Source organism: Dasypus novemcinctus, chromosome 24, assembly GCF_030445035.2.
Source record: "Dasypus novemcinctus isolate mDasNov1 chromosome 24, mDasNov1.1.hap2, whole genome shotgun sequence".
Classification (NCBI taxonomy): Eukaryota; Metazoa; Chordata; class Mammalia; order Cingulata; family Dasypodidae; genus Dasypus; species Dasypus novemcinctus.
Genome location: NC_080696.1, coordinates 12,404,361 through 12,431,655, shown reverse-complemented (window position 1 = coordinate 12,431,655; position 27,295 = coordinate 12,404,361). Strand labels below are relative to the sequence as shown.

At 38.1% G+C, this 27,295-nt stretch overlaps 1 protein-coding gene across 1 annotated transcript in view; it reads left to right on the top strand.

The window, feature by feature from the left end:
* SEL1L2 (SEL1L2 adaptor subunit of SYVN1 ubiquitin ligase) overlaps positions 1-27,295 on the top strand; it is a 108,788-nt gene that overhangs the window by 3,479 nt on the left and 78,014 nt on the right. The window contains exon 2 of the mRNA XM_058287573.1: positions 23,389-23,444. Within this exon, the coding sequence (XP_058143556.1) occupies positions 23,389-23,444 (56 nt within the window). The remainder of the gene's footprint in view (positions 1-23,388; positions 23,445-27,295) is intronic.

Here is a 27,295-nt window from a genome sequence, read left to right as displayed (position 1 = left end):
GGTGTTTTGAAGCTGTGTGTACCCCAGCAAAATATGTTATTAAATTTAATCTATTCCTGTGGGTGTGAACCCATTGGAAGTAGGAGTTATGAAGAGATTATTTCAGTGTATTCCATCTCAATCAGGTTAGGTTTTAATCCTTTTACTGGAGTCCTTAATAAGAGAATGAAATTTAGGCATAGAGAGAGAAAGACACAGATCTACCAATCAGAACCTGAAATCAACAGAACCCAGAAGAGAAAAGAAGGAAGACACCAGGAAATGCTGCCATGTTGCCTTGCCATGTGTCAGAGGAACAAGGATCACTGGCAGCCAGTCCCAGAATGCCACAGTTCTTTAGGGGCACCTTGATCATTACTTGATTTGGACATTTTCCCGGTCTCAAAAATGTGAGCAAATAAATTCCTATTGTTTAAGTTGACCCATTTCATGGCATTTACTCAAGCAGCCTGGGAAAATAAACATACTCCAAAAACCAGAGAGAACTGGGAAGTAAGGTGAGGGCCAACAAGTGACCGTTGGGTTGACTAGCTGGGAAGTCTTTACACTTCCAGGACGTACTGCCTTTTAGTGAAGAAGTTGGGATGGGACTGTTTTCAACTGGTAGGAGTGAATAGGAGAGAAGGTGGAGACAGTGATGATGGTTATAAAGGTCTTCCTGAACTACAGCACTTTAGAAGCTTGAGTTTCCAAAAGATCTTTAATGAGTTCAGGCAAAGACCCAGGGAGGCAGGTTATGGATGAGAAGGACATGCTTTATAAGTCAGTGCAACATTCCTACATAAAATCAGCACTTGATTCCACTCTTTTATTTATCACTCTGCTCCTCTATCCTAGTTCTTAAGGCAAAACAAGAAGGTTGGCCCTTCTTTACTTGCACACACCTTACAAGTTTGCATATTGCCTTTTTATGCATTTTTCATTTGATATTCCTTCTTTGATTTTATTTACATAAAAGTGTTGGAAAAGTGGGCATAATCATGTGATTACCCTGCCTCTCTATATTTACCTAGGGGAAAGTACTAAAAAAATTACCAAGATTCTTTTTCCCATTTTGGTAAATCAACAGAATAAAATAGTTGATGATAGAATGAGCCATCTATCCCAAAATGTATACCTTACAAAATGGAAGTAAATCTAATAATGTATTTTTTCCTACCCACCTTACCAGTCCAACTGCTAATGAAGCTAGTATGAGGTGTATAATGAAAGCAGAGTAAAGACATTGGCAGGAGTTGTTGCTCTTGATCATACAGTATCCAAGGTTTCCTCTATTATAGCTATCTCTTTCTGGTAGTAACTCCTATCATCCACTCCTACAATTATAAAAAAAAAACAGCAAGTTCATAGCAACTCTCTCTCCTGCCACTCACCCCTCCAGCAGATCTTCATCCCAGTGGAAAGAGGAAAATATCTCAGCAGTCTCCCACTAATCAAAGGCAGAAAGCAGTTGCCTAGCAACCACATCTCGACTCCTGTCAGGTCCAGAGAGGAGATACACAAAGACCAAGTCCTGAACATGTTGCAAAGAAAGCTGAGCCTAAGCACTGCAAACAGGCAATCTCCTACTGTTCTTGCTAACAACAGTGCTGTTTTGATTAACCTCTGAAATCAAGGTGTTGTAAGTCACCTTTGCTTCCTTTAGGTTCTTTTACATTAGGGCTCTAAAGAGGGAAATAATAAACTACAACTATCTGGACCATCTTTCCTTGAAGGGAGGAAGGATAGGGCAGGTGTGTTATGGTAGGATTGATGACTACTAGAGAGAAGTTTGATTGCCATGTTATGTTAGGGATCGATAAAAAAAGTTCATTTGTCTTTTGTGAACTGTCCTGAAGGATTAAGTCTTTTTCTTGCCTTCGTAGCCTAGACTCATCCCAAAGGTTTCCATATTAACCAATAACTATGAATATTCAGATCCACCCAGTAAGACAGCACTAAGTGAGGACGGGCTCAGCCTGGGGAGAGGCAGGGGAATGGCCAGGCATGCCCATGCATCAGCTTGATCTCCAGTTACTCCTGCTGCTTTGAGCAGCTGCAGTCTCTGTCATGTCCCTTTTGATGTGTGAGGAGTCACCATCTCAATTCTACTCCATTTTCTCCATACAAGGGCTCATATGTTTCTCTCATCACATATATACCCCCAGAATTTTCTCTGCCTAAGATAGGCCTCTACTTGCTCCTAACTCCTAAGGTCTACTCTCTACTCCTTATCTGTTGAAACTGCTTTTCAGACCAGTGGCCTCTCGCTCTTCTCCCTTTTGACCTCTCTGCAGCGTGTGCCACTCTTTACCACCCATTTTCCCTCTACTTGTAGAACCATCTCAGGCTTTTTCGCAAGCTTGTCTTCTTCAACCCTCCCTTTAAATGCTTTATCCAAAGTTCAGTGCTTGGTCTCTTACTCTTTGCTCTCTGTGCCCCTGATGCTCTCTCCGAAGCGCCGCAGCTTCAATTACATGTGTGTCTAGATTGCAGCACTTTCTCCTCATTTCTAGACCTACATAATGGTCTTGAACAATGTGTGGTCACAAACGTCTTACATGAAACATTTCTTCTCAAAGTTGGCGTCCTTCCTGTGTCTCTTCTCTTGTTTAAGGGCATGAACATCCCTTCCAACTTAGTTCTCAAGTGCAAAGCCTCAAAATTGTATGATCATACAGTTACATGCCCTAAGTATCATGTAACTCATAGTTTTTTACAGATGGTAAAACCAAGTCCCAGAATATTGAAAATGCTTGCCCAGGGGTCATTCTGCAGACAGCCTGTTAACAGAAGCTCCTAATCCTTTACTTTTATTCATCCTTTTATTCTTTCACCTAATTCTGTCAATGCTACATCTTCACTCCTTTCGTCTATGCATTTTCACTATCTCAATTTAAAGTCTCATTTTAGTTTCTATGGAGTACACTATTATACTCCTAACTCACCTATTTCTAATCCACAACACAATACTGCCGGAAATAACCATCCTGAACCCCAGACCAAATCATGATTTCCCCCTGTTCAAGCACCCATTTTATACAGAATAACATTCCAACATATTGACCTGGCAGTCAAAATCCCATATAATTAGATTACAACTTCCTTCTATTTTGTCTCTGCTACTCACATATTTTATTTCAATCAATTCAAACTATTACCTACCCAATATACCTACCTAACTCAATCACCTCCATATCTTTCTTAACCTCTTCGCTCTGTAGGGATAGATTGTCATTCCTCTCACTGTCACAAATGTACACCACAATATCCTACTCATCCTTTAAGGTCCACCTCAAGTTCCACTTCTAATAATACTTCCCCAAGCCTTTCCCATTATAAATGTGCCCCTCTTGTCCTATGCAGCACAGTCTCAGAGTTAAGTTTACTCCCTACTAGATTGTCTATTACCTGAATGCAGAGTTTGTGTTTTCATTACCTTTTGATCTTCTATAGATCACTGCAGAACTAGGCACAAAGCAGAGGCTCAATAAACTGGTATTCATTTAACACTTTAAAACTTATTAACCTATGGAGTTAATGTCATGCAGACATTTTTATTATTCTCAATTCATTGATTTAAAAAAAAACCCAAAGTATAGATTTTAGTAAGACCTAAATCCTCCAAAAGAAATAAAGCTTTTTACCATATCACCTGTTGGTTATTCTAAATTTGTATTCTCCAAAGTGATCTCAGGTTATTTGTCTCAATCATATTTACTTGCCTTGGGCTGTTTCCACATACCACCAAACATCCAGATGAAATACAAAAACTTCCATCAATCATCTAAATATTTTAAATGTAGTACGCATATGTTTGCCTTCATATAATGCAAATAGCTAGGTGATTGATTGCATTATTCACTTTCCAACCTGTTGTTTTGGCAGTGTTATGATTATATAACTCCAACAATGGAATTTTATCCGTTTTAGTTGATTTTGTAATTTTACTGGAGTTTACAGTGTATTTATTGTAGTCATGTAAATTTTTCTTATATAGGTTATCCATTAATAATAATAAGTAGGCAAGAAAAACTGGCTTCTTAAGACATCTTTAAGTCTGTCCCCACAGACTTAGAACCAAGGTAAAAAGGCTGGGATTAAAGACAGTATTCCCAGTTTAGATAAAGTGATGTACTCCTTGCAGCTTCCCTGATAGAAGAGATTTTTTAAAAAGAAAACTCATCAGTTCTGGAAAAAAGAAGGTGTGCACTTATTGAAAAAGGTAGAATAAGAGGTGGATTCGAATGAAAGAGGAAACTTTTGCCAAAAATGTGCAAAGGAAAATACTGTTAGAAAAGATGTACAGGTGGATTCAGGACAAAGGGAAGGAATCCTGGGACAGAAAGAGAGGGCGACTGGATGGAATCAACAGTTGGTGCAGCCGGGCAGTTCTGACTGCTACTCCCCTCGCTATCACCACTTCCACCATCTGCAAAGCAGAGGGCATGACTTCCATGTCTGGTAATGAAAGGCTAGGCTATTTGGACCATCCTTCCAACAAAAACAAGTGGTATATGAAGTGTACAAACTTCCTAAAGGTACCACAGAGTTGACAAGACAATAAAGAATTACCAGGAAATAATGTAAGGAAAAGCTGGTATCCAGAGAAGTAAGTAGAGCACCTCAGCAGGCCAGGACTCTCCTTGTTCTCGTCCCACCCTGCACCTGAGCACCATGGCAACTTTTGCCGGTGATCCAGACAAACTCCGGCCTTGGTTTTAGTGGCTGCCCAAGGCAAGGAGGACAGAAATCAATGCCCAGGAACTGTCTAAATTAAGGAACCTAACAAAAGACCTTTTCAGCATTAATCTAGGATTATAAAGTACTATACTCTTAGATAAGGGCAAATCAGTAGTAAATCCACCCTTTCCCAAGTCGAGAGATCTACAGGGACTTGACAGTTGGCAAAACAGAGAGAAAAGAAAAGGGAAAGAACTCATCCCTGAGAAGCTATGGCCACAGGTCAGCCTTCATGGAGGTTTGCAACCTGGATTTAACTGCCTGGGTAATCCCAGGCACCTCAGACCTAGAACTAGATCCAAGGTGGTCCTGCCCTGAATATGAAATGAACTCTTTCTGAAGAGCATTAAACAGAAAACCTGAATAAATTAAGGCTATCCACCTGCATGAATCTCAATACTGTAAATGTGCCAGGTCTTTGTAAATTAATACGTACATCCAATGTATCCCAGACACTTGGCAAAAGTAAACTAATGTTCTCTCTACAAGAAGGCAACTTCATCATAGTCCAAAGAATCCATTCGGATGAGGTGTTCAGTAAATAGTCCATAAAAGACAAAGCCCCATGTTGTGGGAGCATTTTGGGAGGGCAGTTGGGCCAAAGATGCAGGACAGTTCTGCAAATGACGAGTAGAATTCAGGAAAGCCCTATTCCCAGAAGACTAGCTCCTATCATATCCTTATAGCACATACTGCATGTGTTAGTCAGCCAATGGGATGCTGATGCAAAATACCAGAAATTGGTTGGCTTTTATAAAGGGTATTTATTTGGGGTAGAAGCTTACAGTTACTAGGCCATAAAGCATAAGTTACTTCCCTCACCAAAGGCTGTTGCCACATGTTGGAGCAAGATGGCTGCCAACATCTGCCAGTATTTGGGCTTCCTGGGTAAGCTGTAGACTATCAGGCAAACAGCTCTGTCTCTCTCCCCAGGGCTTCTGCTGTGTGTGAGGAGCTGTTTCTATTCCTCCATGTTCATCTCCCATGTGTTTACTTCCTGGGCTCCAGCTCAAAAGTCCAGTATCAAAACTTCAACTCTGTCCTTTGCTATGCCTTTTATCTGTGAGTCTCCACCCACCAATCAAAGCCCTAATCATAATTTAAACATACCCTGGTAAAGACCAATTTACAAACATAATCCAATATCTATTTTGGAATTCATAACTATATCAAACTGCTACACTGCAATACCTAAAAAGTCATTGGTGGCAAGTTGCTGCAATTAGCTATAGTATTTACAGACAGGTCAACAGGATGAGTATAAACAACAATCACCAAACATTTGAGGAAAATGAACACTGTGAAATAAAAGCATGCATCTATACACACCCAAACACATGTGCATGTGACACACACACACTCACACACAAGCCAATAACACCTGAGGAAACAGAATAGAGTGAAGATTTTAAAACATAAAATGATTATCATAATACACATTTAGAGGAGTTATTGTAAACATGAAAAAAAGTTAAGTCTATAATAAGGGACAAAAGGATAAAATATTTTTGGAAATGAAATATGTGACAGTAAAAATTAAACTTTCAATGCTGAAGAGCAACCTGGAGGCTCAAAGTTTGAACTGAGCGATTCAGATACAAATGCAAATGGACAGGGAGATGATAAGTATGAAATGAAGGTAAAGGACTTAGAAGATCTATCCAAAAATTACAATATCCACATAACAGGATTTGTAGAAGGAGAATATAGAACAGAGGGGAAGAAATAAAGAAATCAAACAAAATTCTTCAGATCTGGAAAGAAGATGCAAGTTTTTAGATTAAATCCGAGTACCAAGCAAGATGACTCAGAAAGGACCCACCCACTCATAAAAAACAGTGATAAAGTTTTTGTACTTTGTGGGTATTTAGAAAATAGTAAAATCTTCTAAAGAGAAAAAACATAATATTTACTAAGAAAAGAAAACCACCTTCACTTCAAATTCATCAGCAACATTGCTTACAGGAAGATACTGGAGAAATATTTTCTAAATACCGAGGTAAAAATTATTTTTCAACCTAGAATTCCATAACCTGACAAACTATATCAGACAGGCATAATGGCAAAATAAGACCTTTTCAGATATGAATGGAATCAGAAAATGTATCACCCACAAACCTCAGCTAAAATATTGACTAGAAGATATACTCCAATAAAACATGAACCCAAGAAAAAGAACAAAAATCAGCGGTAAGCAAAGAAATCTTTAAAATATATGATAAATATAAATAAATGTTCATTTTAATTTTTTAAACTATAATAATCACAAAAATTTATTTTTAAAAATCCCTTTTTACAAAAGCAACAGAAACTATAAAAATACTAGGAATAAATTTAATGAAAGTAGAACAAGACACATGTGAGGAATAAAAATGAATTTTTTCTGAAAAGCATTAAACAAAATGCACGAACAAATAAAGGGCATATGCCTGAATGAATCTAAATATTGCAAATATGTTGTATCTTTATAAATTAACATGTAAATCCACTGCAATCCCAGTCAAACAACATACTTCTTAATGAACCTGACAAGCTTATTCTAAAATTCATTTGGAAAACAAACTATGCTAGTATTCCTAGATAAGTTTTAAAAAGAGGAACGTGAGTATATCTGTATGTATGCAAGTATGTGTGCCTGTGAAGAGGGCTCAACCGAATAGTAAAATATACAACTATAAATCTACAGGAATTAGAGTATTGACAGAAGAATAGACAAATAGTTTTTTAAAAAATAGAATAGAGAGTCCAAAAACAGACCAGTGTGTGGATGGGAATTTAGTACCTGAAAGGAGGTTTATCAATTCAGTGGGAAAGAGAAGGGCTTTAATGAACATCGTTGATAAATTGTCCATTTATTTAGGGGGAAAAGTCAGATTTCCACTTCATAAATTGATTCCAGATAGTCTAAAAATGTATATGTAGCAAAACTATAAAAAAAAATATGTATAGCAAAACTATAAAAATAGGTGACAGAAAACAAAAGAAAAGATATTCAAATGTTTCCTAGGAAAACTTTCTTGAACAAGACACAAAAAAAGGGAGGAAAAGATTGACAATTTTACTGCATCGGAATTTAAAACCTCTACTGCAAAGAACACTGTAGGCAGTTAAAAGTCTAACAACAGATTGAAGAGTATATTTACAACATCTGTAACGATCAAATAATATCCAGAATATAGAAAGGGTTCCTAAAAGTACCAATTTTTTTAAAGCCTAAGAGGAAGATGAGCAAAAGATTGAAAAGTTTCTTGGAGAGAAAATACAAATGCCCCAAATGTAAAAAGATGATTAACCTTATCAGTAATCATGCCAGCATAAATTAATGAGATATCAGTGTTCTCCTCACAGTTTGTCAAAAACTGAAAAGTGTTGGTTAGGGTGAGGGAAAATTAAATATGTGAATATACCATGTGTGGATGTAGAAATCAAAGTGACTTTTAGGGAATGCCAATTTGGCATTATCTATTAAAATTTGAAATGGACATTACTGCCCATGAAATAAGCAAAGCCATTTATTATTATCTACCCTAGCAAACCTTTACACATATTTCACAGGAAATGTTTTCAAGCTTATCTATTACAGCATTGTTTGTAATAGCAAAATACTTTAAAACACCATAGATGTCTATACATCTGTGATGGTTAAGTTCATCTGTGAACTTGTCTAGGTTATGGTGCCTAGTTGTTTGGTCAAGCAGGTGCTAGCCTGACTGTTGCTATAAAGGCATTTCATGGACTTAAAATCATAGTAAGTTGGCTGCATCTATGGCTAATTTCATCTACAATCAACAAAGTAGAGTGCTTTCAGTAATGAGAGAAGCCTCGTCTAATCTGCTGAAGGCCTTAAAATAAGAACTGATTATTTCAGCAATCAAAAAGAATTTGGATCTCAACGTCATCCAGCTTCTCCTGGGGAATTCATTAAAACCTTCAATTGGAGTTCCCAACTTGCCTCCTGCTCTACAAAATTCGGACTTGCCAGTATCCACCATCACCTGGGCCAATTTCTATAATAAATCTCATAATTATATATAAACTCTGACTAATACACCATTTTTTTTTTCTGCCCAAAGACATTTTATTTTATTTTTTTTTTATTTTTTTATTTTTTATTGACTTTGTAATAATATTACATTAAAAATATATATGTGAGGTCCCATTCAACCCCACCCCCCCACCCCCCCTCTCCGCCCCCCCAATAACACTCGTTCCCATCATCATGACACATCCATTGGATTTGGTAAGTACATCTTTGGGCACCTCTGCACCTCATATACATTGGTTCACATCATGGCCCATACTCTCCTCTATTCCATCATGTAGGCCCTGTGAGGATTTACAATGTCCGGTGATTACCTCTGAAGCACCATCCAGGGCAGCTCCATGTCCCGAAGACGCCTCCACCTCTCATCTCTTCCTGCCTTTCCCCATACCCTTTGTCCATTATGTCCACTTTTCCCAATCCAATGCCACCTCTTCTATGTGGACACTGGATTGGTTGTGTCCATTGCACCTTTATGTCAAGAGGAGGCTCAGATTCCACCTGGATGCTGGATGCAATCCTCCCATTTTCAGTTGTAATCACTCTAGGCTCCATGGTGTGGTGGTTGTCCTTCTTCACCTCCATCTTAGCTGAGTGTGGTAAGTCCAATAAATCAGATTGTAGGTGCTGGAGTCTGTTGAGGCTCAGGATCTGGCTATCACATTGTCAGTCCAGAGATTCAAATCCCCTAAATATATCTTAAACCCCAACATTAACTGCACCTCCAGCACATTAGCATGAAAGTCTTATGAAGGGAGATCCCATCTGAGTCCAGATTCATCACACATAAACACCATTTCCAAAGAGGGGCCATCTGCCCTGGTAGTTAACCCCATCGGCCATGACCATAACTCCCATGGGTCTCTTTAGCCCTCAAAGGAACCAATATCTGGGGGTTGTATCTGCTTTATCTGTCTCTCTGACTCTAATACACCATTAAACAGTAACAACATTGTAAAGATGACTCTCTTCCAACCCTGAGAGTCTATATTTTATTTTACAGGATGTCGAAATACTCAAGAGTGTAAAGATCAACGAAGAATTCCTACACATAAATACAAAATAATTTACTTCTGTATTCAATAAATTTTGAACATTAGCTTAAGAACTTACAACATCAAAATTACTATATATTTCTAAGATCATGTGAGGTTTTCAATAATTTTCTACAAATATATATATGAAAATATCAGGTGTTTCTTACATAGTTACTTCTTATGTTGGTTAATTTAGTACATTTTTCCCATTTGGGTTTAATTTTAGTATTTTTAGTACCTAGTAAAAAAATCTATCTTAAAACTTTTCTCATATTTAATTCCCATTGCATCAATTACTTAAATAATACTTTTAATCACTCCAAATTACTCTGTTGTAATGTCAGCTGATCCCACATGACCCCAATCACTTAAAGTACTGGAGAAGGCAAGATATTTACTGAGTGTCTAGCCCATACCAAGTGCTTTCACACCCATTATCTCATTTATTTCTCAGAACAATGCATCCCACTCCTCATACACCAACTGTATCCTGGGAATAAGACAAGAATAGTTCTCCTTATTTAATGGAAACAAACTCAGATGTTTTATGACATGCACAAGCTAGAAAGCAATAGTCAGGATTTGACTCCACATCTTCCGACTCCAAGTTTAGCATTCAATCCACTATATCCCAAGTGCTTGTTAAGTTTCAATTTGACATGACAGCAAACAACCAACGAAGAAACTTGAGAAATGGAGGGACACCCTTTATCTCAGTTGGTATGGAGTTTTCATAAACAGTAGTCTAGTGATGGAAGCAGGATGTATCTAAAAGTTAAGAGATGGTGTAGACCTAGAATTTTAGCCCTGGGAGTTATTTCATAAAATCCTATACTAGGATGGTAGCATTGATAATGAACCAGAAGTTACAATTCAGAGACATGGGATGGGTTAAAAATGATAAAAGAGTTTGGGTTTGGGAGACTGATGATACCCTTGACAAGCACAGGAAATGAGAGAAGGGAAGCTGACTTGTGGAGCGGCACATGAGAAAAAATGATTTACTTTGGGGATGTTGGTATCTGGGCCATCTTGCTGCCTAGCCAATTATATATTGAGCCAGTTCAGTATCGATAGGTGATAATTTAAAAAGTAGTTTAAATGTATTTACTCTTCATTAAAACCCTAACTATTAATACAAACTATCAATTGCTAGGTCCTTGCCTTTGAACTAAAGCCCCACAGTGTGCCTCTAGGTTTAAAAACTCAATTGCTCTATTTCTAGGGACAAATCATGTTTTGCAATCACCGTTAACAAAGTCTTCAATTTTTTGCATGCAGGAAATTAACTACTTAATGTAGCAGTTATAAATTTTGGTCCACAAATTCAAGTGTGCAGGAAATATACCTTTCTTAAATTTTAGTAATGGAATTTAATTTCTATTTAATTTCTCTCTCAAGCTATCATGGTGGAATCTTCTCTTTGCCACCCTCCAGCTCTCTCTCTCCTCCTTTAGGGAATTTTTTTCTCATCTTGGGAAGGGGGGAGATAAGAAAGGCTTGGTGTTACTTGGTGTTATGTATCAGGTGTTCTCCTACATCCATTCTGTTGTCTAGGTATAAATCCTTTCTTTTCCTACAATAGCCAGAAATAGCCTTTCTTTCTGCCACATCATTCTTGATTCTGAAACAATGAGCAACTCACTGAATGGGAAAAGGGCCACAGCATTCAAGGAAATACCAGGAAAAATCACCCATCAACATTGCCAAATATGACTTTACCATATTTTCCCATTTGTAATTTGTATTCCTCCAAATTATTTTTCATCTAACCAATAATAATAAAAATATTATGCATTGAGCAGTTCACATATGTTAGGTACTATTCCAGGCAAATTGCTTAAGTTATCCCACTATCCTTTAAGTTTGCCATAAAACTCTTTGCTTGCTCACTATAGTATATTTCTAGGAAGAACATTCTTATAAGTGCTGATGTTATTCAGCCTTACCTTTCCAAATAAAACCCATAAATATAAAAAATTTTTTTAAACAAATAAAAGAACTATCTACTGTGAGCCTAGTCTCCCCACCTGTGGTAATTTCGTTTTTATGGTAATAGTGCCATCTTTGCACTTGAGGAAGTTGAGAACAGATGGTTATGAAATATACTTTTCAAGATATTGATGCTAAAATGTAGACTGTTTCAAAAACACCTACTACATTACTATATTAATATATATGCTGGGAATTGAATCATATCTTGTGCAAAAGACATGTTCAAATCTTAGTCCTCATACCTGTGGATGTGAAGCCATTTGTAATTAGAACCTTTTGAAGATGTCACGAGTTAAAGTATAGCCAATTGATGAGGGTGGATCTTAATTTGTATGTCTGGAGGCTTTATAAAGAGAGGAAATTCAGACTTGGTCAAGCAGAGGTCAGAAGCCAGAAGTCAGCAGACACCAGAAGAGCAGATGCAAAGAGAGGGATCACCATATAATAGAGGGCTGCCATCACCAGAAAACTCCAGGTTCTGGGAGAAAGCATGGCTTTGCTGACTTCTTGATTTTGGGACTTCTAGCATTCCAAGGCATGAGAAAATAAATGCTTTTTGATTGTCAATCCATTTTGTGGTATTTGACATAATGACCCTTGCAAACTATGTGAATATATAATTAAGTCTACTACTAAATACATAATAATGTATAAAATGTGCTGCTTGGTTAATTAAGTTACTCCAATATACTAACGTTTTCATAATTTACTACACTCATTTTCATGTAAACCTCCATTTCCTTTAAGTCTGTGTTTAGGGAGTTTGATAATATTCATATCTGGTCTTATGTAGAAAACATGATTGCAAACCTTTCCTGTTGAGAGAGAATCTTTCCTGTTGAGGCTCCCATCTGAAAGTGCAATTCTTGCTGTATCGATGTTACAGTTATTATATGATTGAGATGGGTCTCCAGGGGACTGAGTACAAAATATGGATTCTCATCTGAGGGGTGATTGTATGTAATTCACCCTAATCCTGTCAGGGATTTAGGGAAGAGAATAGCTGTGTCCCTCAGAATGCTTAGGTGAGTGGCAGAGTTAGAATTTGTATTCTTGGCCCTGATAATGAAGAGTACTAAGTTTAAGGAGAACCAGGTGTTAAGAGAACCAGATGTGGTGGAAAGTAAGGTGACACCTTTCCCAGGGAGGCAAGAAAGATTCATGTAAAATTCTACCGGAATAAGGAAAGAAGTGAGAACAGGAAGAGGACAATTGAAATATTGTCAGTATATGCTGGAATGTGTCTATGCTTTGTACATTTTTTGTTCTCATTTTTTTTTAAGCCAGTCTCTTTTAGATGTGGTAAGAGTAATCAAGGAAAGGGCTTTGAAGGGAAAGGCAGTTGCCCCAGTGATCAGAGTGGGAAAGGAAAAGGTAAAAGAAGCAGGAGATGCTTCTTCCAGTGCTTTCACCATTAGTTTATTTTATTTCAGTAAGGGAAGTATTTTCCTCACACATGCTAATGTCTCTTGCTTCTTAAAATAGACCTTTGAGAAAGGAAAAAGAAAGGGGAATTGACATCTATTATTTAGCTGCCATTCATTTAATAAAACACCAAACAGTTTACATTTTAATTTTGTTCTGTCTTCATATCTACTCTAAGAGGCAGGTATATTGTTACTCTTCCCATTTTATAGAAAACTGGGGTCCAGAGATGTTAAATAACTGTTTTAGTTTTGCTAAAAGCTGCTGGGAGCAATATACCACAAATGGATTTGTTTTTACAATGGAAATTTATTAGGTTAAAAGATTATATCATTCAGAGGCTACGAAAAATGTCCAAATCATGGCATCAGGTGAAGCTCTTTGCCGAAGGTCGACTGCTAGCATGTGACAAGGCACAATGGTGGCTCTGCCATTTTCTGCCTTTTCCTCTGGGTCATGTTGCTTTCAGGTTCTTGCTCTCATGGTGTTCTCTCTGCTTAGTGGGTTCCTCTCTGTCTCTGCAGCTAAATTTTTTGTTGCATCTCCAGCTTTTTATTCCTCCATTTGTGAAGGACTACAGTAAGAGGATTAAGACCCACCCTGGGTCATCATGCCTTACTGAAGTGATCCAATCAAAAAGTAAGGTCCCATCTGCAATAGGTTTACGTGCACAGGAAAGGACTGGCTTTAAAGAAAGGATTTTCTGGGGTCCACAAATGACTCAAAACTAGCACAATAACTTTCCCAAGATGACCTGGCTAAGAAAGGATTCCAGCTCAGTAAACCCTACTCCACTCTTTGATTGATATGAAATGTTGTTTTGAAAACTAATCCTTCTTAATGTCTGAAGCTAAGTATATTTGCCACCCAATCAAGCCAATAGAGGACCTGAAATCATATTTGCTTTTTATGGGAGATTTCAATATATTATTTTTAGTCTACTCAATAGGAATTGTTGAGATAAAAGAAACTGAATAAGAAAACCTTAAAACAGTAATTGGATTATTTGGAATGGAAAAGTAGTTATAAATGTAAGTAAAACCTGATTATGAAGGAAACTGGAAATCAAGAGAGGAATTTAGTTTTTATATCATAAGCAACAGTGATTTATGAGTATTTCAGCAGATGTGTGTCTTGATGGAAGCAGTGCTTTGGGAAAACATTCTGAGGGTAGATGTAAGTTAGATTCAAATTAGAATGATCATGATTAAATTTGTTAGGAGGCACTTGTAAGAATCCAGATGCAAAATGATGGCCTGATTTATGCCATGCACTCCTCAAGAAACAGAATATCCCCCACCAAAAGGGTATGCACCCTTCAGTCTCCTGGCCAAGGAATGTGGCCAAGGGAGTGGCTGTTTACAAGGGTGTTTACTTGGAGCTTAGACGTCTGGATCAGAGTGTTCTCATGAGTGGGTGAGACACTTCACGGTGCAAGACAGAACCTGGGATGAGAAGAGAAAGTGGGCAGGCCTGGGGCTGGCTCTTCCTATGCAGCCCCATTCTTTTATTTATTTATTTATTTTTAATTGTATTTTTTTTTGAAGATACATAGATCACAAAAAATATTACATTAAAAAATATAAGAGGTTCCCATATACTCCACACCCCACCCACCACTCCTCCTGCATCAACAACCTCTTTCATCATTGTGGCACATTCACTGCATTTGTTGAATACATTTTGGAGCACTGCTGCACCACATGGATTATACTTTCCATTGTAGTTTACACTCTCCCTCAGTATATTCAGTGGGTTATGGCAGGATATATAATGTCCAGCATCTATCCCTGCAATATCATTTAGGACAATTCCAAGTCCTGAAAATGCCCCCACATCACATCTCTTCTTCCCTCTCCCTGCCCTCAGCAACTACCATGGCCACTTTCTCCACATCAGTGTTACAATTTCTTCCATTACTAGTCACAATAGTTCTATAGTAGAATACCAGTAAGTCCACTCTGATTCATATTTTATTCCTCCATCCTGTGCACCCTGGGATGGTGATGTAAACAAGAACACAAACCGATATATGCACACCAATGTTTATAGCGGCATTATTCACTATTGCCAGAAGTTGGAATCAACCAAATGTCCCATCAACAAATGAATGGATAAACAAAATGTGGTACATACATACAATGGAATACTACTCAGCTATACGAAGGAATACAATACAAACATATGGGATAACATGATGAATCTTCAGGATCTTATGTTGAGTGAAGCAAGCCAGGCATTGAAGGAAACATACCACATGACTTCTCTGATATGAAATATGCAGCCCCATTCTTACACAAAAAACCAAGGATTCCAAAGGCTTTAAATCTGAACCTGGCCTCCCAAGTTTTTATAATGATCTATGTGATAAGATAGGGGGATAGAACATAGGTTATTTAACTGACTGATGGCATTTAAAAACTATTTGGATATACAGAATGTGGACCCTGGTTTGCACTCTTATCCCCGGCTTGGCAGATGTTGGCGCCAGCCCTCATGTGACAGAGGCAAAGGTGGAGAGAAATGATTTTTTGGCTTTTTAATTGTTGGTATTATTTTTTGTTGCTCCAGATTGTTTATTTAGATTGAGGAGTTCTGCACGTGCTTAAATTATAAAGGAAAGAATTTAGGGGTGAATGAGAAAGTCAAGATGTTGTCTAGGGAGGGGTGATGAATGGAAATAACAGTCCTTGGAAATGACATTAGGGATGAGCTCTGGGGCAAAGGTGAAGAGGTTAGATTTAGATAATACGTAGGATTCTTCTTCCTCTGTAATTGGAAGGAAAAGTGAGAAGATTGGCATCAAGCTGTATTAAAATAAGTATGAGTAATAGAAGCTGCTTAGAGCAGGTAGCTTTGATCATTTCTGTAAAGAGAACAGATAGATAATATTTTTTATATCATTGCTGCATCTCATGGTCAAAGCAAGTAAGTCAGGTGAAGCCCTAAGTGATTCAGGGAGCCTCATTTTAGAAAACTGGGACAGGAGAGTTGATAAAATGGTTGTTTATTTACATTGGTAAATGTGTGAATGAAAAGTCAGAAATGGATTTTCTTGTCTGGCTATAAGCCCCCGGGCCAATTTCCCCATAAAGCACAGATGTAGTTTTTGTTTTTAGAAACACAGTCATTAAAGCAACAGTCACATTAATCAGTGTCCCAGTGTCCATTCCCAGGACAATGACCTGTGTCCTGGGGTGGGGGAAGTGAAGCACCACTGGAAAAATGGATGGTAAAGTTAATGGATATAAAGCCTTTCATGAGAAAGTGGATCTGAAAAGTGCTGTGATCAAGACAGTGTTTTTGGACGTTATTTTCTTCTAACCCCTTCCTCAATGCTATTGAATATATTGTCTATGCTTTCTTTTGACACTATTACTGATCTCCTATCCAAGGAGCCCTGGCAAGCTGAAAAAACAGATGATTCAGGTAGCAATTGTTGCATAAAACACAACCCAAAGAGGTGATGTATGGGACCCCTGTATGATGTTTTGCTTGTTTATTTTATAAGTTTGCAACTTTTACTATATACACTTATGGCTTATGTATGTTCTTGTATGAATGATATACTTCAATAAAATTAAAAAACAAAACATTCAAAACAACCCAAAGCTTGGTGGCTTAAAAAAATGATGTATTAGTTCTCATAATTCCGTGGGTTGACTGGGAAGTTTTTCTGCTGGTTTCACTTGGGCTCACTTATGCAGCTTCACTCAGCTGGTGGTCAGCTGAGAGCCAGGATGGGCTCCTGGCTACATCTAGGCTATTACCCCTGGCTTCTTCAGGGCACGGTGGGCCCAGTACATTGCTCTGAGAGGGTGAAAATAGAGGCTGGAAGGCCTGAGGACTAACCTTAGAAGTTGACTAATGTTACCCATCACATTTCTGTTGGGCAAAGCAAGTCACAAGGGCAGCCCAGATTCAAAAGATAGGGAAATAGTCTCTGCCTCTTGATGGGAGGAGTGGACAAAGGCATGTGGATACAGGTAGCTGTGATTCACTAGAGGCTGTTCTAAAAGCCTACTGCAATCCATCTTCAGGCCTTAATGATTCACATCTCATCCCACGTGATTCTTTCCTAAGCTTCCAAAGTCTCATCCAGTCATCACATCAGGCTCTAGGACCATGATCTCATGATTTCCACCAGGTCAAGGTGTTGATGAAGCTTCTTTTTTTTTTTTTTTTTTTAATTTTTTTTCCTTCTTTATTTTTTTTTAAATGTTACATTAAACCCATACACCCTCCACCCCCCTCACCCGACTCCTCCCTCATCAACAACCTCTTTCATCATCATGGTACATTCATTGTATTCGGTGAATACACTTTGGAGCAATGCTGCACCACGTAGATAGTGGTTTACATTGTAGTTTACACTCTCCCCCAGTCCACCAGTGGGCCATGGCAGGACATACAACGTCCAGCATCTGTCACTGCAGTACCACCCAGGCCAACTCCAAGTCCTGAAAATGCCCCCACATCAGATCTCTTCTTCCCTCTCCCTACCCTCAGTAGCTGCCGTGGCCACTTTCTCCACATCAATGCTACAATTTCTTCCATTACTAATCACAATAGTTCCATAGTAGAATATCTATAAATCCACTCTAATCCATACTCTATTCCTCCATCCTGTGGACCCTGGGATGGTTATGTTCACTCCCCCTCTATATGAAGAGGGGGTTTAGATTCCACATGGATGATGGATGCAATTCTCCTGCTTGCAGCTGTAGGCACTCTTGGCTTCCCGGTGTGGTGGTTGACCTTCATCACCTCCCTGTTAACTGGCCAGGGTAAGTCCAATAAACCAGACGGTAGGAGTTGCAAGTCTGCTGAGGCTCAGGGCCTGGCTGTCACATGGACAGTCCAGAGATTCAGGTCTCCTGAGTATACACCAACCCCAGCACCCAGGTCTTTGATTCAGATACCTGTGAAGAAAAAGACAAGTAAAATCCCCAACCCCCCACATACCCAATGTATGCTGGAGAGACAGAAAACTTAACTAAACACTGCTTTTCTTACTTTTGCCTTAGTTGCTATCACAGATACCACACAATGGGTTGGCTTAATCCATAGGACTTTATTGGCTCATGGTTTTGGAGGCCAGAAGCTCAGGGCTTGCTTCCTCCCAGGGTCAGTAGCCTACTTGCTAGCTGACAATCCTAGGGTCTCTTGCATTTCCCACCATGGAGATGTCCTCTCCTGTCTCTCCTGTGTTTCTGATAACTTCTGGCTTCCAGCTCCTTCCCATGGTTTTCTCTTTATAAGGCCTCCAATAATAATATGACAACCCATCCTGACTCAGTTGCCCACACTTTAAATAAATGTAACATCTTCAAAAGGTTCCATTTTCAATAGGTTCACCCAGAGGAATGAGATTAAGATTAAGAACATGTTTTTTTCTGGGGTATGTAACTCAGTCTATCATACTGTCAAAAAGCGGAAAGAGTAACTCTCACAGGTTCATGGCCATTCTACTCCAGGGGTAGGCAATGGCCCGTGACTAAGTCAAATTTTGGTAAGGAAAGTACAGCTCATTCATTACAGAGACTTGCCACTTAAAATCAATCTACTGAGAATTCTTTAGTAAAGTTTGGAGAAATTGGATAGAAAGAGCAAATGCTCTTTGAATCCTACTGGGCCAGTGTGACCTTGGACGTTACTTATTCTCACTTGATGTTAGTTTCCTCATCAATAAAATAGGAATACAAATATTCTGTACTTGCAATCTTTCTGGGTTGTTGTGGAGACTGGAGATTGGAGACAAAATATGTAAAGCATCTGGCACATAATAATTTGTAGCTAGAGTTACAGGAAGAGAGCTAAATGTAACTGGTCCCCTTTCAAGGCTAGTTCCAGATCTGTCCTTTTTGGTGGCACACACCATTACATGTATATTTATTTATTCATTATTATGATGCACTATGGATTTAATATATTATGTATATTTTAAAACATACTCCCAAAGTAGAAAAAAGGAGATTTTTCTTTAAAAATCCTTATAGAAGTTAAGGGTCTAATATGTTCTGCCTGCACGCAGTGGATTGGGTTTTTCACGGGGAGTGCTAGAATTTGTGGCAATTTCAGCAAAAGGACCAGCAATTACCAACATTTCTCAAACGATACAAAACAACCTACTCTAGAAAGCATTGTGTGATATACTATTTTCAGCAGCATGTTTTCCCTAGTAGACAATAAAAAATTCATTTTCAAAAGATAATAATCTGAAAACCTGAAATTTAGAAAAGAAACATACTTTATATATAATTTTGGAAGTATTATATTGTACATCTTCCACTGGAAGTCATGATCGATTCCTTTTATCTTCTTTTATATTTTAAGCTATTGCTTTAAATAGTTTATTCCTTCAGTTATACTCTAATAACTCTTTCCAATTCTTTAATTCCTTTGTCTACACTTATCCTACCTTTGATACTTGCTTTTAGCCCTGTAATTTTCTTGTTAGTATGTGACCACCTACAGCTTGATTTTCTGATCCATTGTATAACGCAAACTTTATTCCATTTAATATCCATAATTTTCTCCTCTTGCTGAAATATACATGACACTTCATACTACTTATTCTGTATCTATGTAGTCCCATAAATGCCAATTTGAATTTTATTCTGTATGCTTTGGGGGGTATAATAATGGGAATCTACCAAATCACTTTTCTTTTTCCAGTTTACTTTTTCTAGTTATGATAATGGAGTTTAAAAATTATTAGACACATATAGTATCAGTTACAGTGCCTGCTTTCTAATACACAAGTATAATTAGGCTAAATAATTCATTTTGAAGAAAAAGCTATAATTGAAAGAGAAATTATACCATAGGCAAAGCATTAATAAATTTTAATAACATATGAAGTCTCTAATAATGTTTCTTTGTAATAGCCATTTTAAACTACTAATTTACATGTATTGTAATTTTGAAGACATTTAAAATCCTTTAAAAAAGCAGACCTCATAATAATATATATTAATGTATATATAGCTAACATTAAGTACTGAATACATGTAAAGAACAATGCTAAATACTTTATGTGAATTATCTCATTTAATTATCATAACAAATTAATGAAGTAGCTACAAAATGAGGATGAGAATACAGGCCCATTTGACTAAAAAGCTATACTCTCAAATACAGTGCTACGTTGGCTCCTGATAATGAGCATCCTTAGCCCCAAAACGATTGTTTGGCATTCTTGGAGCAGAAAAAGTTTCCTTTGCAATTATTCTGGCATAATTTATTCCATATCCTAAATCTAAGGAGAAACCGTAATTTATGTAATTGCATCAAATATTTACCACCTTTTTAAAAAATTTGGTATGCTTTACTTTGGCACATTTATCACTATGCAGTTAGTTTTTGTATTTTTGTTTAGAATTCACCAATTTCTTTTTTCCTATGACAGAGAACTAAATATTAAACAATCTGGAACTTGTTTCTATAAGGTCAGGGTGACAATGTAAACCAAACAGATGTAGAATTTTAAGACTGCTGCCAAAGACTAAAGTTCATCAGTGAGAGAAATAATAAAACATATCAAATGGATAAACACAATGTCAGTAATAACTTTAGAACATTCATAACCTTCTCTTCAAGTGTTAGCTCATAACTTTTAGGAAATAAGAAGTTCTGCCTACCCTATGTATGTTTTGAGTCCAGTTATCTAGACTGTGGACATATCACATAAATGCATGTTTTACTTTAGGAAACATGTAAGATTATTGTTACCATGCATTAAATTATTTTATATAACTGAAAATTTTCTATCCTAATTGTAAAATTGACATGTTCTGTTGTACCCTGTCATATCAATTTTTTTTAAGGAGGTATTAGGGATTGAACCCAGGTCCTTGTACATGGGAAGCAGGTGCTCAACTATTGGGCTACTTCTGCTCCCCAGTGAGAGTTGGTTTTTTTGTTTGTTTGGTTTTTGTTTTTGTTTTTAGAAGGTTCTGGGGAATGAACCCAGGACCTTGTACATGGGAAGCAGGCACTCAACCACTTGGGCCACATCTGCTCCCTCAATTTTTAAATTGTGGTAAAATATATATATACATGTAATATAAAATTAGCCATTTAACCACTTTTAAGTATAAAATTCAGAGGCATTCATTACATTGATAATATTGTGCTACCATCATCATTGTCCATTTCTAAAATTTTTCATCATCCCAAACAGAAATACTATACCCATTATGCCGTAATTCCCAATTTCCCCTCCCTGCTAGCCCCTGATAACCTCTAATCTCTGACTCTATGAATTTGCCTATCTAGATATTTCATGTAAGTGGAATCATATACTATTTACCCTTTTGTGTCAGGCTTATTTCACATAGCATAATGTTTCCATATTGTAGTGTGTATCAGAACTCCATTCCTTTGTATGGCTGACTAGTATTGTGTTGTATGAACATACAACATTGTGTTTATCCATTCACCTATTGGTGAACACTTTGTTTGTTTCCAACTTTTGGTACTGTGAATAATGCTGCTGTGAACATTGCTGTAGTAGTATCGTTTGAGCCCTGTTTTAAGTTTTTTGGGGGTAAACATCTAGGAGTAGGATTTCTGGGTCATGTGGGTTCTACAGTTACCTTTTTGAGGAACTGCCAACTGTTTCCCACAGCAGTTGCACTGTTTTACATTCCCTTTAGCAATTCAAAAGGATTCCAGTTCCTCCACATTCACACCAACATTTGCTACTTTCAATTTTTTTGTTTGTTTGTAATGTTACTATAGTCATCCTATGGAGTGTGAGGTAGTATTTCATGGTGATTTGATTTGTATTTCCATAATGGCTAATTTCATGGGTGTATTGGCCATTTGTATATCTTTAGAGAAATGTCTATTCTAGTCCCTTCCCATTTCTTAATTGGGTTGTTTTTCTTTTTGTTCTTGAATTTTAGGAGTTCTTTATTTATTCTACATTAATCCCTTATCAGATACATTTGCAAATATTTTCGTTTTCTAGGTTGTCTTTTCACACTCCTAATAGTATCCTTTGATGCACAACAATTTTTATTTTAATGAAATAAAATTTATCTATTTTTTCCCACATCAGTTTTTAAAAGACAGTTTTTCTAAATATTTAAGAAATTCAAGCACTGTGAAGAAATGAAATATACAAATGAATATAAATGAATTCTATGTAATATAGATGTTGGGAAGCAGATGTGACTCAAGCAATTGGGCTCCTGTCTACCATATAGGAGATCCAGGGTTCTATGCCCAGGGCCTCCTGGTGAAGGCAAGCTGACCCATGTGGCAAGCTGGCCCATGCAGAGTGCTGGGCTGCTCAGAATACTGTCCCATGCGGGAGTGCTGCCCCACGTGGGAGTGCTGGCCCATGTGGAGAGCTGGTGCAGCAAGATGATGCAACAAAAAGAGACACAGAGGAGAGATAATAAGAGATGAGGTAGATTGGGTTGCTGAGGTGGCACAAGAGAATGATTGCCTCTCTCCCACTCCAGAAGGTCCCAGGATCAGTTTCCAGAGCTGCCTAATGAGAATACAAGCAGACACAGAAGAACATACAGTGAATGGACACAGAAAGCGGACAATAGGGGAGCGAGGAGAAATAAATAAATAAATCTTTTAATATATATATGTATATTTGATACTTTATAAAAAACTTTAAATCTTGCTTCTGAATTTTTTTTCTCAAATTCCAAAGCCTGTTATAGTCCTCACTAGTCTCATTTCTCAGATATTTTTATCATTCAATTTTATTGCTTGCTACCTCCTTGACATATGGATAAAATTATAAATTATTATACTCCCTCTTCTATTTTTATATTCTCTATTAATAAAGAACATTGATTTATATAGATACTCTTTCTTTGAATTGTAGCCCAGAACATTTTCCTTGGTTGTATATAGCTCTATTTTTTGTAGAACTCCTTCATGTTATTAATTCAATTTCAGATTGATTGATTAAAGTATTTAAATTATCTCTGGTGCCAAGTTACATCTAAAAATTGTAACTTGTCAGTGGGGGAATTATTTGGTAACACATTATTAGTAAGTATGAATTGTAATTTATTTTTAGCTATTCTTAGTGTTCTAAAAGTTATCTAGAAAGTTTTCAAATAAGAAATTGTATTTAATGAAATTCTAAAAAGAAAATGTTTTCGAATTTTATAAAAATGTTTTTTATTACAGATATCGAAGCAGAAAAACATAATAAAAAGCTAAAAGAAAAAAATGCTACCACGCAGGTAAATATTTTGCTAAATTATTGTATTTTTCCAATAGAAAATTGAGGCTATAGGCACTGTTAATAGTATTTATTCATCACGCTCAGAATTTCTCAAACAAGAAATTGTTAACTATTGTTTATGTTTTCAATTCTTAAAAATCCTCAATCAATATTCATTCATTGATTCAACAAATACTTACTCAGTCCACTGTGAGAGGATGAGACTGTTATCAGGCCTGAGCCCTCTCATAAGCCACCGCCTGCCCAAGGTCCTAAGTTAAGACCAAAAGGAAGGGACCGAGTCTGGCTTATAGAGTCACAGATGCGTATTCAACTTTATTGACCCCATGATGTCTTCTAGCATCTTGGAAGTAGGGCATTCACCATTTCAATCTATTGTCAGCCCAGCAACCAGCAGAAACCTCTAAATGTAAGTTAATTTCAAGTCTCTCCTTTACTCCAAACCCTTTAGTCACTTTCCTCTCAGACTAAAACCAAAGTGCCTGCCACAGCCTGCCCATTCAGCTCTGTGGTCCAGCTCCAGTCTTGTCCTCTCACAGCATCTCCCACTGCTGTCTGCTGTCTCCCTTATTTGCACCACCCTAGACTCACTGGGCTCTTTGCTGTTCTTGGACACGCCTGGCCACCTTTCTTCTTCTCTGCTGGGAACGCCCTTGTCCCCAGATATCCGGGAGGCTCCTTCCCTAACCATTTCAGACCTTTGCTCAAGTGCCATCTCTGCGGAGATTCCTTCCCTCACGTTCTCCAAATGTGCCATCGCTTTATCTAAAATTGCAAGCCCTACCCCAACACTTTCCATATCCCTTCCATGCTGTATTTTTCCTGTTAGAATCATCACTATGTAACACACCATATTTTATCATATTTGTTGCCACTCTCCCTCCACTAGAATATCAGCTCCATGAGAGCAGGAAATTTTTGTCTGTGCTGGTTCACTGCTATTTCCCCCCAGCAGCGGTGAACCAGTGAGGACACTCAATAAATGTTTATTGATTAATGAGTAAACCTTAAATCCAGATTAAAGGAGTAAACTATGGAAACGTGTCTATATAAATTAAAAACACTTTGCTACTTTGCAACATTTTCTATTCCCCTCCAACCTTAGCTCCTCCCCATCACCATAACTACCGCATCCCCTAATTAGCAGGAATAGAGATTTGGGCCTAGAGCTCAAAAGTTTGTCTTTGGGCAGGTGGAGGTTGAAGGGAACGGCATCTCAGCAGTCAAGTGGGCTCCTGGTATGTGGTGATAGGCAGCACCAGCCCAATAACACTTGAAAGCCCCCTGTGGAACCAAGAGCTCCTGACTCCTCAAGGTCAAGGAGGCTGTTCAGACCCATAAGTCCTCCCCAAGGGTCAGGCATTAGTCAGTGAGGTTTATACAGTAAATATCAGAAAGGACTCCAGCATTTCCTGTATGTCACCTAGGCTCAAAAGAAAATGATAACCTATTTTAAGATATCTCAGTATATTGGAAAGTAGCAAAAGCACAATAGACAAAATAAGGGGGAAACAGACAAAGGTGGGTTGTTTGTACACTATATATCGCACCCATTTCCACCGGAATGCTCTGTTAAACTTTCTTAGCGCCAACCTCACAGGATACCGACTGAGAAGTGAAAAGACTAAAGACTACCAATGGCTACAAGGCAATGCTCTGTGACATCTGCACCACACTACAGATCACAGAATAATGCTACCTCAGGTCACAGAGCTTGCCATATTGTTTCACAACTCTCTTGCAATGAATGGGATACTATCTGGCCAAAAACACCCTTCCTCCATCTCAACCCCAAATTCTGGTTTTCTATTATGATAATTACCATTTGCATTATAATTTTTTACAAACACGTGCCTAAGTAGAGCTTCTCTTTCCCTATTTTTCTCTCTTTCTGGCTTTACAACTTTGTGACTCACAAAATAATACCTTGTCTTCTACCACCTCCTCACACATGCACTTTTTAAAAACACATATACCGGAAGCAGACTTGGCCCAATGGATAGGGTGTCCGCCTACCACATGGGAGGTCCGCAGTTCAAACCCCAGGCCTCCTTGACCTGTGTGGAGCTGGCCCATGCACAGTGCTGATGCGCGCAAGGAGTGCCGTGCCACGCAGGGGTGTCCCCCGCATAGGGGAGCCCCATGCGCAAGGAGTGCGCCCCGTAAGGAGAGCTGCCCAGCACGAAAGAAAGTGCAGCCTGCCCAGGAATAGTGCCACACACACAGAGAGCTGACACAACAAGATGACACAACAAAAAGAAACACAGATTCCCGGTGCCACTGGTAAGGATAGAAATGGTCACAGAAGGACACGCAGCAAATGGACACAGAGAGCAGACAACTGGGGGGGGGAGGGGAGAGAACTTTTTAAAAATCTAAAATAAATAAATAAATAACACACATACACTTAAAAAAAAAACATGTTTCAAAGCACTTTTGCCTTATGTTAAGGATTTAATTTTTTAGGAACTCTGGTTTATTGATGGGGGAGCAGATGTAGCTCAGTCGTTGAGCGCCTGCTTCCCATGTACAGGATCCTGCGTTTAATCCCCTGTACCTCCGAAAAAAAAAAAAGAATGATGGCTATTCCAGAGAATCACTGAGGCCCCGATGGGAGCAATTCGATCCTATGACTTAGGTGAGGGGTCATTACGACAACCTCCAGCAGCAGCAGCAGCAGCAGCAGCAGCAGCGACAATGAGAACTCCGAGAAAAAGGAGCCCAACTCTCAGCATTGAGCAGCGTCGCTAGAATGCTCATTTCCACTCTCTGTTTCCCTCAACAGGCACATTCTTCTTGTTTTTGAGATTAACATCTTGTTCCAATAGAAGATTAGATTATTGTACACATTTTGATACCTTGATTTATGTTACTACAGTAAGGATTATGTCCTTACAGTTATTAAGACTTTGAATTTTATAAAAACCCCTTCACATACACTAGTTATTCTTCTAACATTTTTAGGAAGGATGTTAATTGGCTATTGAAATAGTTAATTATCAGTCCCATTTTGCAGATTAGAATAATCAGGCTCATTCAAATGTAAAAGGTTGTCATATTTAAAATTTTCAATATCTGCATTCATTCAACATAGTGTCTATTGGAATTAGGAATTTTGGAATTTCCACAAAGTTCTGGGAAAGGTGGAAATATCCTCCCACAAGAGGATATTTTACGGCAAATACGAGATAACCCTACTGTAGCAGGGGATGTTGGTGACCCATCAACATCTGTGTTCTTTTCTACCTGATACCTAGATAAGGTATATTTCCCAGCTCCTCTTGCAATGAGGTGGGGCCATGAGACTGAATTTTGGCCAGTGGAATAGGGCTGAAAGCATGTGTGTCACTGCCAGTCTTGGCCTGTGAGACATAAGAAAGCAAAGCAAACCAAGGGAAACATAACAAAAGAAAACCACTTTCTGCACACGCGCCTCTGTCCTTGTTTCCTTTCTGTCTGCTATATGTCAGTGCTCAGGGAGACTTCTGAATCCACATGTTGAAACTGGCAAAGCCTTTACGTGCCTGGGTCCCTGAATGACAGCCTGGAGCAGAGCTGCCACCAGACCGGACTCACCTGCCTATTGATTTTGAGCGTTTATACACTTTGGATCTGTTAACAGGCAATATTTGGAACATATTTATACTTAAAAAGTTGTTGTCTACCTGAAATTCAAATTTACCTGGGCATCTTGCATTTTTATTTGGTAACTTTGACCACCCTACAACAAAAAGAATCACATTCAAGTTCCTTTCCCAGCTTTCCATCCCTGCTGGTTCTGGCCCTATGCCACTGCTCCAATCCCTTTCCTGCCACTGCTTCCCTCATTCATGCCATACTCACCTTACC